The 18,003-nt window shown below is 35.6% G+C and overlaps 1 protein-coding gene across 11 annotated transcripts in view; it reads left to right on the forward strand.

The window, feature by feature from the left end:
- The window catches only part of CDC42BPA (CDC42 binding protein kinase alpha), a 223,853-nt gene that overhangs the window by 158,785 nt on the left and 47,065 nt on the right, over positions 1-18,003 (forward strand). For 6 of the 11 annotated variants that reach the window (XM_039883265.1, XM_039883269.1, XM_039883272.1 and 3 more), the window contains 6 exons: positions 2,292-2,416; positions 4,331-4,436; positions 4,838-4,986; positions 6,477-6,568; positions 8,841-8,917; positions 9,926-9,973. In XM_039883265.1, the coding sequence (XP_039739199.1) occupies positions 2,292-2,416; positions 4,331-4,436; positions 4,838-4,986; positions 6,477-6,568; positions 8,841-8,917; positions 9,926-9,973 (597 nt within the window). The remainder of the gene's footprint in view (positions 1-2,291; positions 2,417-4,330; positions 4,437-4,837; positions 4,987-6,476; positions 6,569-8,840; positions 8,918-9,925; positions 9,974-18,003) is intronic. The other 5 variants (XM_039883267.1, XM_039883271.1, XM_039883266.1 and 2 more) reach the window with 1 other exon arrangement.

Here is an 18,003-nt window from a genome sequence, read left to right on the forward strand (position 1 = left end):
ACTGAATTTTAGTGTCCGCCAAGGTGCAGAAGCCTTGGTATTCAATTCAGGCTTTTTACTGGACTCATTAAAAGGCCACATTTTAGGAATAAGGGTCAACTGGAAAGAGATAAGACCTCGCAATGACTAAAACTCTGTCTCTAAGTCATTTAGTCCCTGATTTATCCTTAGTCTGATTGCCTGTGAGAAGTCAAATTAAATATTCTCTAGAGGAACCTCAAATTATCTCATAAAATTTTCATAAACAATGTGTGGCATGTAGTAAAAAATTATCACACATACCAGGAAGTACAACCAAATCCCTGAAAACCAAGAGAAGAAAATATGTAACAGCAAAAACAAAATAAGAATAAAAAAAAAGAAAACCAGGAAGTCAGTATAAGCAGACCTGCAGGAATTCTTAGTATTGGAATTTTTATGTTCAAGAAAGTAGAAGTCATGATGAAGAATTTCAGCAAATGATTGGAATCTATACGAAAGAGTCTAATAGAATTTCTAGAAATGAAAAATAAAACAGCTGAAATATCCATAGAAGATTTTAATAGCAGATTGAATAGAGCCAAAGAAAGGAGTAGGTAAGTGAAACAATCTCCAGGCTAAAGTATGGATAGAGATCAAAGAGAATGGAAATACATAAAAGAGCATATGAGACAATGGGGACACGATGAAGAGATCTGACATTTGAATATTTGCTTTCCCAGAAGGAGATAGAGAGATTGTGGGAGAAGCAATATTTGAAGAGTTAATGGCCCATAATTTTCTAAAACCTATGAGAAACATTTAACCACAAATTCAAGAAATGCCACAAACTATAAAGGTGATACATAGAAACTAAATCCCACTTAGGCACATCATAGAAAAACCGCTGAGAACCAACAACCAAAGAAAATCCTAAAAGCAGCCAGAGAAGAAAGACACATTAATATTCAAAGGAGCAAATGTAAACCGAAAGGTGACTTCCCAACAAAGAAAAAATGGAATCCAGAATGAAAAGGAATGGCATCTTCCCAGTGCTGAAGGAAAAAAACTGTCAATCTAAACTGTTACATACCATGAAGGCAAAAATTCAGAAACTCTACAGGATAAACAACCTACTTTCTTGAACAAATAATTTGCAAGAAAAATAAAAATGTCCCAGAGGAACTGCTGTGGACTGAATGTCCGTGTCCCTCCAAAATTCATGTCCGTGGCACAGGGTTGAAACCCTGTCCCTAGTGTGATGGTGTTTGAAGGTGCAGCTTTTGATGGGGGTGATCAGGTCATGAACATGGAGCCCTCATGAATGGGATCAGTGTCCTTATAAAAGGGACCCCAGAGAGCTTCCTCACCTCTCCCATCACGTGAGGACACGGGGAAGACAGCCATCCATGAACCATGACGAAGGTTCATCGGACACCGAATGCGCTGGCACCTGAATGTTGGACTTCCCAGCCCCCAGAACTGTGAGAAATAAACGTTTCTCATTTAAGCCACCCAGTCTGTGGTATTCTGTGACAGCAGCCCAAATGGGCTAACATGGGAACCTATAAATAAGAGAGACTCGAAGGATATAACAACCTAATTAAACTATGTTTACTTGTTGGTATCATGATTCAGTTTATCAAACTGTTAAGTTTTTTGATATTTTGAGATAACTGAAAATTTGAAAAATTACTACCTATGTGATGATGTCAGGAAACTTGTTAAATGTGTTACATATGATAATGATATTGTCGTTATAGTTAAAAAAGAGTGTATTTCTAGTGATATCTGTACACAGAAATGTATCTGGATAAAATGATGATTTCTGCTGTTTGCTTCAGAATGATACAGGAGAATGCTTAAGAACACGGGAGTACAGATGAATTAAGAATGACGTGGTGATAACTGTTGAGGTGGGGTGATGGGCTCATGAGAAATCACTTATGCTATACTTTCCATTCTTACATAAACTGGAAATTCTTTATAAGTTTTTTTTTTTTTTTTAAGAGGATGACATAGAGACATTTTCATACAAAACAATGAGAGATGTTGTTACCAGCAGCATGGCAGAGTTCTTCAGGCAACTGGAGAATGTCCACAAAGGGAACGGATGCGTGTAGGGACGGAGGGAAGAAGCAAAGACAGGAAGGGAGTTCAGAGAGCACTTGGTGTTTCCTTGTTCACTGACCAGAAGGGTGGGTGGGTGACGCTATTAAGTCAGGAAGATAAGCAGTTTTGGAATATGGTGAATTTTAGATTTAACAAGAGGCGCGTGAGCACCTTGGAATTCTTTTTCTAGAAGTCACACATGTCTTAAAACTCCCTTTCAGCTCAACACTCTGTACGAGAACTTAAGTATGCGCAACCAGCAGTTAGAGGAAGAAGTGAAAGATCTAGCAGACAAGAAGGAGTCCGTGGCACATTGGGAAGCCCAGATCACAGAAATAATTCAGTGGTGAGTGCTCTTTCAAATGCGTGTTTGTGGGTGATTTGGGGCGGAAGGGCAAGTTGATGTACATTCCGGAAGGTGACAAACACGTTATCTTATTTTTTGCTCTGAAACATATTAGTTGCCCTAAAAGCATAGCTTTATTACTGATACATTATTTATTACTTAAATGTGTTCCACTGTGTTTTCTGTTATGTTCCTGTTTCCCAGCTCCAACAAATACCCCGTCAGCTTTTACACGGCATCATCAAAACCTGGCGTTTCTTTCTAAGGAAAAAAAAAATTTATTCTCTCTTAAGATAGTCCTTAAAGAACTGAAGAAAATCATTCACTAGCTACAGATGTTCCTTTCTGAGATCAAAATTGCTGTGTTCATGATTTTTTTAAGAAACAGAAAACCTGGAGAAACATTTAGAAGCTGGAAATGTTGTGCCGTCACCCTCTTTTATAATTATAACAGATTGATTCACACATGGCATTTTAAAAACTTTAAGTGGTCACAGTTTAGTTTTAGCAACTGTTCTTTAAAAGAATAGTTAGCAGTAATAAAAAAACTTAAAGAGTTTTTAAAAGAATAATTACCTTAACATCAAGAGTCTCAGGCTGTTTACAGTTTTTTTAGTCCGTTATATTCAAAAATGCAGCAATGCCAAACAGGGTTTTGGAAACTTGCGATATACAGTAATCGCCCCCGTCCACAGTTTCACTTTCCGTGATTTTAACCACAGTTCGAAAATATTAAGTGGAAAATTCCAGAAATGAACAATTCATGAGTTTTAAATTAAGCACCGTTCTGGGTAGTGTGAAGGAATCTCATGCAGCCCCACTCCATCCCGCCTGGGAAGTGAGTCATCCCTGGAGTCCTCAGGAGATTAAATTCTAAAGATTAAATTCTAAAGGAGATTAAATGCTAAAGCAAGGCTCAAGGTTTAAACTTTTCTGCTGCACACATCACAGGCACATACTCATTTTCCTAAAATGTACTTTCCTCATAGCTATTCAGTGGCCTGAATTTTATCTTTGAAAACAAGCAGTCTGCACAAAGCGAATGTTCTTCCTCAAAGGGTGTTAGAATATACTTCTGAGCATTGCAAATTTCAGCTTTTTTCTTCGTGGAATTATAGCTTCCTGTATACCAGAGGTTTTCATTCTTGAGAATAAGACTTTCTTATGTAGATTTTCATGCTAGTGCTCTCTGCCCCCGGTCTTCCGCCTTTTTTTTTGGAGGAGATATAACAAAATGCACACTTTCTCTTGAAACATTCCAATATGTGCAATTTGTCTTATTGAATATAATTTGAAAACATTTTTATCCAAAATTAGAATAGTTACATCAGCAAGATAGTCTTAAGACAGTACATAAAAACTGAGTTTCGGTAGACTTTAATCTTTTCTCTTTAATTATTTTATGATTTTAGAAAACAGTAGAGCTTTATTACAATACAGCTTTGATTTTTTGCAGAATATTCTGCTTTAAACTTTCTACATATAGTGTGCTTCGGTTTTAAGAAGGGTGTGTTGTGCTTTTATAACATAAAATGGTAGAATCCAATTAATGAGAAATCTTAACATTTTTAGAAATCGTGAGAGAGACAGAGGGGAGGGAGGGAAGTAGAGATATTAGATTTAAAGAGTATTAATTCTGTGGTTCACAGGTAAAGTTTTACTAATTTATCAGATGTGAGTAATGTGGACCTTCCTAAACACAGCCAGCTTTAACTCGTAGATAATTGAACCGTTCAGTACACTTCTTCCTCTTGATGACAGTACTGTAGTAGACCTTTGAAAGGAGGTATTCAAGAACATCTTTAAATTTCTATCACTTTTCACTTATTTCTTTATGATGCTTTAAAATAATATATATCTCACTGAAGTTTATATGTTTCTTTTACTTAAGTACTTTATATATATGTATTATAGGGTCAGTGATGAAAAGGATGCACGAGGATACCTTCAGGCCTTAGCTTCCAAAATGACTGAAGAATTAGAAGCATTAAGAAATTCCAGCTTGGGTACACGAGCCACAGTAAGCTGCCATTCTGCACAGAGGCTTATCAAGGGCCCGGGGGAGGTTCAGAAAACACTCTAATAAATCCGAGTACCTCTATCTCTGTGTCTAGGCTTCAGCTTGATTTCCGTAAAGTTTTTCGTGAGAAATCAGTCCAAGTCTTTAGAAATCATGACACATAGCTGCTTAACTATAATTTGTATGGCTAGCCATTATTCATAATAACTATAAAAATAAACACATACGTAAGTATATTTATTTCTGAATTTAATGAAAAATACTATGTTTTCATAAGCAATGTTTTCTGTTATTAGAGAAAGATAGAGCTTTTAAGCAGTTTCCAAATTGATGCAGATTAGTAAATTTAAATGTTAAAAATAAAATAGGATGGAGCTGAAAACAGTCATATCATTTCATAGGATATGCCCTGGAAAATGCGTCGTTTTGCGAAACTGGATATGTCAGCTAGACTGGAGTTGCAGTCAGCTCTGGACGCAGAAATAAGAGCCAAACAGGCCATCCAGGAAGAGCTGAATAAAGTTAAAGCATCTAACATCATAACGGAATGGTAAGACTGAATAATATAGTCCTGCTAGAATAACTTCTGTGTTGGTCCAAAAGTATTTGGAGAGAAGTTACATGTTTAGTTTCCTACCTGTCAGTTTCTTTTAAGTGATGACCAGAAGTTACGAAGATTTGGAAATGCATAGATGCCTTCAAGCCTTGTATGCAGTGATAGGATTTTAATAAAGTGTTGTTTTCCTCTGACTTGTTTGTAAAGTGGAATAGTTAGTATTAATTAATATTCTGTTATTTACTTTTCCCCTTATTTGTAAATTTTAGTTGACTCTCATTTTATTCCATTAAATTTCAAATTCTCTCATGTTCAAGATTAACATGTTAGTATAAGAATACCATGTAGTCAGACCAAAATATAGTCATCTGAAAATTCTGGCCTGTATCATAGATCTTTTACAATGAAAATTCTATTGATGGTAAATTTCATCATGGTATAATATATTTTAGTTTTAATTGTTTTTCATGTTCTTTTATTTGTAAAAAAAAGTATATCCTTCACAGTCTCCGGCAAAGTTAGCTAATGAATATGTTCCCTCAGTTCTTATCACAACAGTAGAGCAAATTATACTCCGAATAAATGATGAAATGAAAATCACAGTTGGATTGGATATAAACATGGTTCAAGAATAAGTCAGTATAGGCGATATAGAGAAACAATAGAAAGTTCATATTACAAATAAAAATATAAATAGGAAAATCTTTTTGGTTTTTGGAATACCTAAAGTTTCAAAGGTATTCAGTCATGAAAAGAAATCTAGTCCCATAAATTCAGTTTTTAATGGTGTGAAACCTTAATCTTAAACTGCAGTCATTCATGTTTTGCATCAAATCATAGGCCAGATACATGGGAGTCTAGCCGAATTATAAATTCTTGTTATAAATAATCTAGACATAAATTAAGTATGCTTTACTTAACGTGCTAGAGTGACATTGACAATGGAGAGGGGGGACTTTTTCTGGAGAATATGAATTGATCCCAGCATAAGGAGCTACTGAATGTCATTCCTGTGTTGGAATTTGTAGTAATGTACCTAGGACATACGGATTTATACATTTGTTCATAAATGGGGGATATGAGTCAAACTGAAAATTATAAACATGCGTATATATACTCTTTCATTGTTCTCTATGAAAGAAGTCTTAACTTGTGATTTTACAACATTTTTTAAATTTAATGATTTAGCTCAAGCAACTTTTTTTATAAAAGGCTAGATAGTAAATATTTGGGGACCATAAAGTCTCTGTCTACCCAACTCTAATTTTGTAGGCCACAGGCAGGCAATATGTAAATGAATGAGCCGCTGCGTTCCAGCAAAACTGTATTTACACAGCAGTAGATGACAGGCTGGATTTGTCCTTACAGTAGTTTGCAGTTCCCTAATTTAGCATGACTGACATTTAAACCAAGTAAGTCCAACATGATGGCTCACTAATCGGTATTAAAGATAATGACATTTTCTTTTTTTCCCCTTCCTTAAGTAAACTAAAAGATTCAGAGAAGAAGAACTTGGAACTACTATCAGAAATTGAACAACTGATAAAGGACACTGAAGAACTTAGATCTGAAAAGGGTATGGGAATGTTTTTGCATCAATCAGGACTTAATATTCTGTTATTAATACAGTTTATTATGCAAGAACCAACTTATTGTGTAGGCGGAAGACTTGCTTATGTAGCGGTCCTGGCCTCATACAATGTGCGTACATATACGTGATATGGATGTGCTCACGTTAGTATTCTAGGCTCGAGTCCTTTTGTTTTACTTAACATAGGTTGTTTGAAAGATTTTATAGTAACAGAAAAACCCACTTTGCCATAAATTTAACTTTTTCAATGTCACGGACAATTTCACAAATAATATTTTTATGATTGGGAAAATTATTATTTTATAAGTACTTTATCCTATTCTCCAATGTTATGGGGAATTCACTCCCAGGGTAGTTGAGGACACAATGTATGAAATAAGTAAAGCTTAATCTAATTCAGAATTAAAAGGGCAGATGGAAAAATTATTTTGGCATTTCAGCGTCGTCTTTCGTGTTTGATTGTTAAATTGCTTACCCTGTGGGATTTCCCGGGATTTATTCCCATTTTCTTGTAAATATTACTTGAGAATTTTTTCATTAGTTTGAAAAGCAACTCAGAGTGCTTCGTAGCTCTATTACATGAACTTAAACTTTCTTTCCATAATGTGGGCATTAAGAATGTAAAGATTTAATAAAAAGTCATTTAGAATGTTCTTTTCTCAAATGAAGGGATCTCTTATAGGCAGTTATTGGAACTTTGTCTCCTGACAAAGTCAGCATTCCCGACTGAATAGTGACATGGTCCATGGGCTTCATGTCGTGCCCATGTGCTTCCCGTCTTTTCCTAGCCCCGTAACACACAGCGATGTAACGCTGTGGGTCTCTGCATCTGCTTTAAAATTGTGCCCATAAAGGGGTTAACATGAAAAAGCCATTAAAAGTAGTAGATGTGCAGTAAATGTTGATCGAATGTCCTAGTGAACAAGAAAGGAAAGAACCCAGAAAAAGTGAATTAGGAACTCAGATTAAGAGCACAAGATATCATGCTGAAATGAGAATCCAGCTGGGTTTCTATACATAAAGAATGGAAGGGAACTATATTATTTAGTGAGTAAAGGAAAAAGAATGTGAGACATGGAGGACTTGTGGCTCTAAAGACAATTTATAGAAAAGAGACCAATGCACAGTATGACTTACTGTGTAATGCACCAGATGACATCAACCTCACCTTTTTTGGAATAGACATAAACTTGTGAGAAAAAAAAAAAACTTAACATTTATCACATTGCTTTATGAAAGCATGTTAACCTATAGCTTTTTATTTGGATTTTGAATATAGCAGGATAAAATTTCACTGTATATTGTAACATGATATACTGTACTACTTCATATAATGTAATATTTACAAAACGAGGGCAAGGTTTTTTTTCTGCCTTATTTATATGATATCCCCGGTATCTAAAAAGGATTTGGCATAGGCACATAATAGGCTCTCAATAAATATTTATCAACTGAATGAATTTCTGAACATTCTGCCTTATCTGGCAACTGTGGTACATTATTAGAGAGTAACATGAAAAGCATACAAATTAGTTGATGTCAGGTCCTAAGGATATGGAAATCAAAAACGTGTGCTTGGTTAGTTCTGCTTTTTCCTTCCTAGCACCTATTATACATATATTTTAAGAATTATTTTGGAAATTATTCATTTAAAGTTAATACCATAGCCAAAATATATACACGTAAAATTTTTAAATTAATCTGAGAAAAGCTAAGTTTTGAATTCTTCATTCTGTCAATAAAACAATATCTAAAACCAAATTGAGGCCTTGATAAAAGTTTTTTCCATAATTAAATATATTTGTTTTATCATTGCATTATTTTCTTATCAAAGATTATTTATATCAAGCACATATGCTTGATAAGAGTATTACAAAACAGAAACCTTGTTTGGTGATAAATTAGCTTAGAAAAGTCAGACATAGTCAGAGTCCTATTTTTTAAATTCTCTCAAGTCTACCAAAAGATTTAATGTGTGTTTTTTTTTTTTTATGATATACTACACAGGAAAAGAAATTTAAGAACTCAAGTTAAGAAACAAGTGTTTCATAGAGACTGATAATAATTTAACTATTAAGTGATATTCCAAGAAGCATTTATGTAATTTGTTTTTTAAAAAACGTAGAGTTAATAATATTGATCAACTTTAAAATATAGTAGTTTTTAAACAGCTTTAATAGGTTCAGACAGGAAAGGTTATCCATGAAAATTAGTTTTAATTGTTCTAGTCTTAAAAAAAGTTGCTGCTGTCTTCTAGGTATAGAGCACCAAGACTCACAGCATTCTTTCTTGGCATTTTTGAATACGCCTACCGATGCTCTGGATCAATTTGAAGTAAGTATTAAGCTTTTCAGATGTCCTCCATGGTCAATTTAAAAATCACTTTGTGATTTAAAGTTCACTTGTGATGAAACTTTTATTGCATCCCATGTACAAGGAAACTAGAGTCACGTTTGTATTTAAGAAAACATGTAAGAAAGGTCTAAATATGAGAGTCATTATAAGATTTAAAGGCAATTTCACCTCTTCCGCTGAGAAACAGTAAGTGCAGAACAAATCCTAACTTGAAATAATTTTGACACTATTTTTTCTACAAAGCATAATGCCTCAGTAAAAAGCAATTGAAAATATCAGAGCTCACAATAGGGCAGTGCCAGTTCTAGTTCCAAATTAATTCAGTTTTTTAGAAGTATGTATGTAACAGGAATGCTTTTCTTAAAAAAGTATTACATAGAGTGTATTCAGCAGATTCCACATTAATGAAATAGTGATTCTATTACTATCATTCTTTGGTACTTAAATTCCTTGCTACAATATTTTTTTGCAATATAAAGTATATTTTTGTTCCAGAAAATTTAAGTTAGTGATTATATCTGTATTTAACACATAATCATATATCTCTGTGCAAGGCACTGTTCTGGTGCTGGAGATACAGTAGTCACCAAATGGACACAGTCCCGCCCTCCGGGAGCTCACATTCTAGTGGGAACAGTGAGAGGCAGCGATGATGTTTCCTGCTTCCAGTTGTTACCTTCTGAAGTGCTTCCATTGAATTCGATTATTGATGATTTGCTTTGAGATTCATTTTATTACATTCGGTCACAGTATCTGAACTGTATTTCATTCCTTTGGGAAAGGGAAAAAGAAGCACCGTTTAAAAAGTAATTAATGAATTTCTAAGTTCCTTGAGAAACAATGGTAGTGACTGCTTTTCTCATTTATTTATTTGAATTAATGTCATTTGCCTTTCAATTGTTTTACAGAGTTTTGATTTATTATTTGTTCTTATTAAATTGCTTCATCCATATTTTCTATTTTTTTATTGCTGTATTCGTTAAATAGGATTCCTTTTCTTCTTCCTCATCTTCACTGATTGATTTTTTGGATGACGTAAGTCTTTGATTTTCAAACCAATGCATCCTTCAGTAAAAGAGATCAGTGAATTGATATGAAGAATTTGCCTAATGCAGTCAGTTTTAGGAATATTATATTTGATAATTTCTTTGTGAGCCATAATTTGCTTCTTTCTTATGTTAAATGTAATTATGAATTTATTATTATTAAACATTATAAAGTAAAAATGTACTTTGAAAAATCGGCCATCAGAGAATTTCTGTATTTTCATTATTTGCAACAGTTCTGAAAGCTGGATTGCTTATTTGATTGTCATCACTATGTAGATATATATCGGTAATTGCTCATTTTTATTTTTCATGGTGGTTTCTATTTCACATTCTTCGTTTCTTTTCAGCACTTGCTATTTAATTCTTTTGTTACTTAAGAATAAACCTCTGATGGTATAATCAGAAAAAAATGACAAGTTTTATTAAATCTTCTAGTAGATTCTATCATAACAGTGATTGAGTACAAATCATTTTTTATGCTGACAGCATTTCTCTTTTAATGTGGAAAGTTAGTTCACATATGTACTGTATGCACTATAAATTGACTACATTATCATTTTCTCTCCTAAATTCTATACACTTAGTAATATAGAAGTTCACAATGTATGTCATTCATTCTTTTTACAGAAATACCAGCCATATGCATTCTCTTTATTCTACAATAAATAGGATAATAATCCTTGTCATAAAGCATTTTATCATGCTAAACACTCAGTCTTTCCAGAAATTGGGAAATAAAATTGATTCAAAGGCAGAAATTGTACATTGAACTGTTTTTTAAAGTAGCGGAAATTCTTTAAATGTTTTATTTTTCCCTTTTATTAAATATAATGATTATATTCAGAAGAATGTTTAACATAATTTCTCACTAAGGGAAACTCTTGATCTAGATTTTAAAACTTAATTTTAAAGTGATTTTTGATATTGTTGAAATATTTATACCAAAGTGTGCATCTTTCCATTCTAAATGGGAACTATTTATTATTCTTGAGACAAATAATTATTCTAGTTAATTCTACAGTGTAATGAAAAGAACACTCTCTTGATGTACAATAGTATTTCATATTATAATCTGCTATATATTTTCCTATATGAAAATACTCAATATGGTATTTTCATGCAACAATCATTCACCTTGAAAAACGGGAAGTTTGAATAAATTATTTTAATCGTCCTTTCCACTGGAAAACCATTTTCATTTTTCTTTCAAACAAACACTTCTCTATATTTCCTTTTCTCCCATAACAATCTTTGAATGTAAATCAGACGTAGTATGTATTTTGGCCAATAGGTTAGCTCTTCTCAGCAGAAGAGCCTGCGGGAATGCTCGCCTCAGCTGGCTCCAGTTTTGTCTCTGTCCTCAGTGCTGTGTGCCACTGCCACCGCCCAGCCGTAGTGACCATTTCCTGCTTCCACTTTCCCTCCAAGAGTACCGTTTCTCATCCTTCACCTACTCTTATTCGGCATAAACTCAGTTTAAACATACAACTAAATTTTAAAGCAGTACAAAGGAACTTTATAACTATTATAAAGTAATATAGTTTACTTTATTACTATTATAAAGTAAAAAGGAGTTGAGTTCACGAAGGCTGTTGCATGTTTATGATTCAGGCTCCAGCTCTTCGAAGGCATGGTTTTTCCTTCATTTGCTGCCTAAGCTCTCTTCTCCCAATTTATTGGTTAGGCACATAATTTGACTCGAATTCTGTCTCTGCTGCTTTCTAGATGTATGATTTGGACCAAGTTATCTAACCTTTCTATCCCCCAGTTTTCTCACTGGGTAAACAGGGACAACAGTAGTACAAATCTCATATAGTTGTTTGAGAATTTTTTAAAATGCATCTAAGTCTCTCAATAATACTGGTTGTTATTTTCTTACTATTAATAGTCCATATCCTCTCCCTTCCTATATTCTCTTTAGCTTCCTTTCTTGTCCATCAATTCAATTTTACTTCATTGCTTCGCTCTTCACCACTCATCCTTCCATCCACCACCAATATGAATCCCTGTATCTTCCTCCAGAATTATCAAATCACAACATTACCATTGGGAAGTGATTTTTCACCTGTCAGAGCAAAGGCCAGCAGTCAGCTCCCATTTAAAAAAATATATATTTTGTATTCTTAATTCATATTTTATGGCATAAACCTCTTCTCTTTATAGTTTATAAAGAGAAGAGGTTTATGCCATAAAATATGAATTTGTCTACCCTTTCCTGAATTATCATCCAGTTCATCCTCAAAGTCATAGTAGAATGATATTTTCAATAATGATATTCAATCTTTGATATGCTTGGGTTCAGCATCCAAGATATTTAGTATAACATTCAAGTTCTGGAACTTCCTCTCTCATAGGCATTTGAATTCTTATGGAATAAATCTTGATTGTTCTTCGTGCCAGAACTAGTTATGTTGTTGTGCATGATGCTTATAATATGTGACTGCCCTCTATAGTCAGTAGACTCTAACTCTGAACTAACCCATAGAATACATTCTCTAGTTATTCTTTTTTGTTTCCTCTCATTGCTATAGAAAAGTAAAAAAAGTTATGTGGAAGATCTAACATTTTAATTGCAGCTAGCACTTGCAGGTATAGGAGGGAACAGGGCTAGTATCCAGCGAAACTGCAGAAATGATGTTTTCTTTGGCATGAACGTGTCGTTGACCTTCTCCACCTGGCACCTCACGGCGGCCTGGCGCCTTCATCCTCCGCCGCTGCAGAGCTGTAGCCAGCGCCCCCATCCTCTGAAATCACCTCTACTGTTTTTCTTAACCCACCCGCACAGGTCTATTGAAGTTATAATTCCTTTACTTAGAATAGTGCACATATCCACCTCCCACCTCTGACTTTTCTTCAGTATGTTAATTCACAATTCAAATGGACACTAGGATTTGGGGTACTGTGGGAAGACATTTAGATCAAGACGCTTTTAAGTTATGCTACTTAGACAACTCTGCGTGTGAGAGTGGCCTTGGCAGAAGGGAAGGAGTGAGTACACGTGGCATCCGTCTCATCTTTCTCTCTGGTTCAGGCAAAGCACAATACATTCTCAACACTCTGCTTCTGTAACTCAGGAGAACTTAGGCATTTGGCTTTTCTGCATGTAGAATCATAGACTTTTGAAAGAGAAAAGAACCGTAGAAAATATTTAATCTGGTGGTTTTAACCATCATTTATCATGACACTCTCCCATTACTAAGTTTTTTTAGGATTTGGGAATAGTGATAAAAGGGGTTACATATGACATTCTTTAGGGCAACTAAAAGGGAGTTTTAGTTAATTTTAGGAGAAACTGGGCCCACTTTGATAAGTGGTCATTGGGTAAGATATTCCCGTATGAGGAGTTAAGACAGCAGTAGAGCGGACACCAGAACCCCTTCTGCTGTGGGAATTACTGCCTCTTCTACCCTCATCTTTTCTCTCAGCCCCTTGTTCCCAATCCAGGACGGCTCACCCTCTGGTAACAGACCCCGGCCGGGGCAGGTGGAGCTCGGCAGCCCGGGTTCCCCGTCAGTTCCCATCGTCCCAGTGTAACATATCCAAGAGTCATCAGACCAAGCTTACAGAAGCTTCCCATTTTGTTCAGTTCATCTTCTTTTCAATGAACCCCAAAAATGTTTGACTTGACTGTATTAACGGTAATACTAATTATAGTCTAATAAATGAACTACTTGTTTTTATATTTGATAAACATTGTCATATATTAAATATATGCAAGATAAGTTTTAAGTTTTAATAAATTACAATTCTACACTCTGTTCATTTAGGCCAAGTTTTAAGTTTTAATAAATTACAATTCTACACTCTGTTCATTTAGGACATTGTCTGTTTACCTGGCAAATGAGAATGTACCCACTTGCTTTTTGGAGGTTACTGAGGGAAGAGTAGGTCAAGGAATTAAGGGGCAAACATAAAGGGATAGAAGTAGTAGCGACAGTCCAACTGTCTGGTCCTAATATTGTTTTCTCGTATTCTGGCGTATTAAGAGAAGCAGGTGGTCTGAGAGTATTGGAAAGCTGAGTTCTACTCTTGGTTTAGTCCCATGTAAAATCTTACTAAGACGTTCCAGAATATTTCATTTCAGTTCTGGCTCCTGGCTTCCTTCATTCATCTCTTGCTTTTACCATTGTTCTCTTCCCTGGCTTCCTTCATACTCTATCTTCACGAGTCACAGAAATCTGGGGCTTAGCAGCTTAGTTTTAGCTGTATCCGGGGAAAGTTGATCATGTGTGAGGATTGATGGAAGACAGAATTTTAAAACACACATTATAAAGATTTTTTAATCCTATGACCAAAACTAGGCCTACATCCTCCTGAGAAATTACTGCACTCCTGAAATTTCCTCCTTCAATTCTTGTTTTTTAAAACTTTCACCCAGATATTAAGCACAACTTAACTAGAGACTCTCACATTTCAGAAGGTTGTCATATGCGCAGTTCATCCATAATTTAGGCAATATGTTATATTGTATTATTGTATATAGTACATATTTTTTATTGTTTACGACATATCGTAATATGTTTAGGCAATCTAGAGGGGAAGAACCTTGACTACATAGTCTGTTACCTCTTCAGTATTTTATTAAATAAGACCTCTGAAATTCATTAACTTACCTTAAAATGTATTAGCCAAATATGTGTCTGTAAGACACTTCTTATGGTGTCTACTTGTACGCTTATTTCCATAATCAGCTTTAAAGTTCTGGTGGCAATTTATAGACCTAGATATAAAATATATTTTTAAAAATGATATATGATCACATGTTAAGACAACATACTGGTTTCCAGTGTTTGGAATGAGACCAATTTCAATGTTTATAGAAAACCATGGTGTGCGTGATGCGTATGAGAGAGAGTGCATGTGTTTTCCTCTAACTGCACCATCGGTAAAAAGTATAATTTGCCCTTTTCTATTGAAAACATAAAAATAGTTGTCTGATTCTTAGGCAGACACTTTGAAAAGAACATTAATACTACGGCAATTTAGCATCATTATTAGTTTTGTACAGTGACAACTTGGAAAATGTGTTCTTCAAATGCAAAGAGAGACATCTGACTTATTTTTAGTATAGCGGTAATATATTTACTTTGAGCTATTCATGCTCTTTTTCATGGTTTTAGCACGCCCCAGACTCTAATCTAGAAGTAGCTAAAAAGTAAAAGATTTCTCTATGTTAAACATTTTTGCACTTTTTACATGTGTAATACTATGCTCTGCCCAAAGGTAGATACTAGTATAAATCAGACATAGAACTAAACCTCAAAATGCTTATCAGAAAAAATAAATACGTAGTTATATACTGTTTGAGGTAGAAAGTAATAAATGCCGTAAGAAACACTCAGGTTAAGTACTGTGGAATTTCAGAAGGATTCATACAGACTTTATACTTAGTATAGTTTAATATTTCCTACCCTTAAGGATCTGAGTCTGGGGAAAAAACAAACATCTAAATAAGTAATTATAACACCATTGGGAGAAGTACAGTAATAAAAGATATGGATGTATATCATGGGAGTATAAAGGAGCGACATCTGACTGAACCAGGAGGGGCCAGAAAAGCTTTCTAAGAGCATTGTTGCCAGAGCCGGGTCTGCCGAGATGATGATGGTCAGTAAAATGGAAGAGGAGCTGGATCTGAGCACATTCTGGCAGGTGGAGCTCAGTGGGGGAGGGGAGGGAGACGCAGGGGAGTGGAGGGAGAGACCTGGGAGATTTCAGTCCGCTTTGCTGAAAGCAAAAAGGGTAAAGCAGGGAGTGAGAAGAAAGGAGTTTGAAGAAAGGCGGGGCTCGAATCAGGGGGACTCTACCCTCCCTGTGTGGAGCTTGTATAGCAATTGTTAAAACGTTTAGCAGAGGGGAGGGGTGGCCAGCTTCGTTTAGGACAGGTTACATTTGAGGAACCCGAGGGACATGTACGTGAAGATGTCCCGCAGATGCTTCTCTGGATGGGTCAGAGGTTGAGGAAAAGGCTTTGAACCGGCACCAAAGATTTGGAAACGATGGCTGTAGTTGAAAGTAGACGATGTCTCCCAGGGAAAGATTTTCTGGAGAAAAGCAGCGAGCCAGAGCAGAAGCCTGGTATCTCTCTTAGGGAGGGGCTGGGAGAGTGAGATTCCCCGGAGAGAAGGAGGAGCAGTGGTCCAGGGGATGAGGTTATGGGGAGAGTGTCTTGTCACCAAAGGAAGGGACTGCAGAGTTTTAAAGCGGGAACGATCAGCTGCCTCGGGTGCGGCCAAGACTGATCTTAGCAGCATTTCATTAAAGTGATCGAAGCAGCAGCCAAATTGTATTATATTGAGAAGAGAATCGAGAGACTTGGAGTACAGACCCTGATCTTACACTGTTTTTGAGAAATCTAAGAAAGTTTGAATCCTAGCTCCGCCACTTCATCAGTTTTGTGACCTGTGGCAAGTTAATCTTTTCTCTTCATGTTGAAAATAAGGATCATATTACCTACCTTAAGGGTTTCTATGAAAATTCAGAGTTTATATATGTACTTTGAAAAGTGTTCGTATATATTATACACATGAGAAACATCAGTGATTATCATTATTAAGGAAAAGAGGGAAGAGATTGTATGTTAGCGAGAGGAAGCGTTGGGGCTGGCGTCCTTTCGTGTTTGGAGAGCGTGAGACAGGTATTTCCTGTTAATAACCGAGGGGATAGAACCAGGTGTGAGTCTGAGCTTTAGCTCCCAACATGATGGAAGAGGGACTGGACTGAGAAACAAAAACTCGTTTAGAAACATGCAGGCCTTCTAGTCCTGCTTTGCTGTTAACTCTGGGACAGTGTTCAAGTCACCTCTCATTCCAGTGTCCTATAGAAAGAAATAACAGTTCCTGTTTACCAACCTGCCAGAGTTATTATACAAATAAAACTGACAATCTTGAAGAATATTTCTTACCCTCGAAATTTTCTCTGAAACCTTCTGTAACTCCTGTCGACTCAATTTATAAATTCTCTCCTCTAGGTCCCCATAAAAACCTTGCATATCTTTCCTCCAGGTTCCTGTACAAACTTTGTGCATACCTCTGTTACAGCATTTATCACATTGTCACTGGCTTGATGTCTTCCCCACCAGCCTGTGCCCCGCCGTGTCTTCTTTATAAGTACCTGTTATATGTAAACACTCAAAAAATATTAGGTTGAAGTGAAGATAGGAAATTGCCTGACTAGATGCGGTTCATATTTGTGAATTCTGCTGCTTGTGCATCACAAAGTTTCAAAAATTTGAAAAATATTTTGATATAATTTTTACCTACTTGTTACTTTTTCCTAATTGCTTAATTCTTTAGTGCCAGAAAGGCGAAGGTCTCTCTTTTGACTAAGCCTAATATCTAGTCAGGATGGACAGTATTGTCGAAGTCACTGGTTTTGTTTTAATCCGTTATCAATAAGTCTGAAGGCCTAATTTAGCTCTTATCACTTAAAAGAATCATCTTTGAAGAAAGTAAGAATTTGGTAGGTAAATACCTGAAGCAAGATTAGTTCTTTAAATATCGAATGCTTCACCAGCACTAAATCAGAATTATTTAGATCCTTTTTGTTCTGACATTTCAAGTTGCTATTGCCAACCATTCCAGAAAAGAAATTGCTTGTCACTTGATGGAGCATCATTTCATGGGTCACCGTTTGTGTAAGGTCCAGTGAAAATTTAGTATCACTCCTCGACCTCGTCTGAACAACTATTTCTTTACTGTGCTATCCTCCAGTTTTTCCTGAAAAAACACGTCTTTTCAACCTATCAAAAAATGTGTCTTTGTATGTTTATATACTTTGTCTGTTAATACAGTAATAGTCATCGAGTCACGTGTGTAAATATTTGTAACACGTAGTATTCTCCTTTCTTTGTTGAAGCGCTCTCCATCCTGTACTCCAGCTAGCAAAGGCAGACGTGTAAGAGACTATTGCACTTTGTGTAACCATCCCGATGCCCTCCACCCGATCTCTTATCCTGTTTGCCTGCGGTTGCAGAACATGCTAACCTTTTTGTGACGTGTTATTACATTTATTGCA

Source organism: Pteropus medius, unplaced genomic scaffold (assembly GCF_902729225.1).
Source record: "Pteropus medius unplaced genomic scaffold, Ma_sr-lr_union100, whole genome shotgun sequence".
Lineage (NCBI taxonomy): Eukaryota > Metazoa > Chordata > Mammalia > Chiroptera > Pteropodidae > Pteropus > Pteropus medius.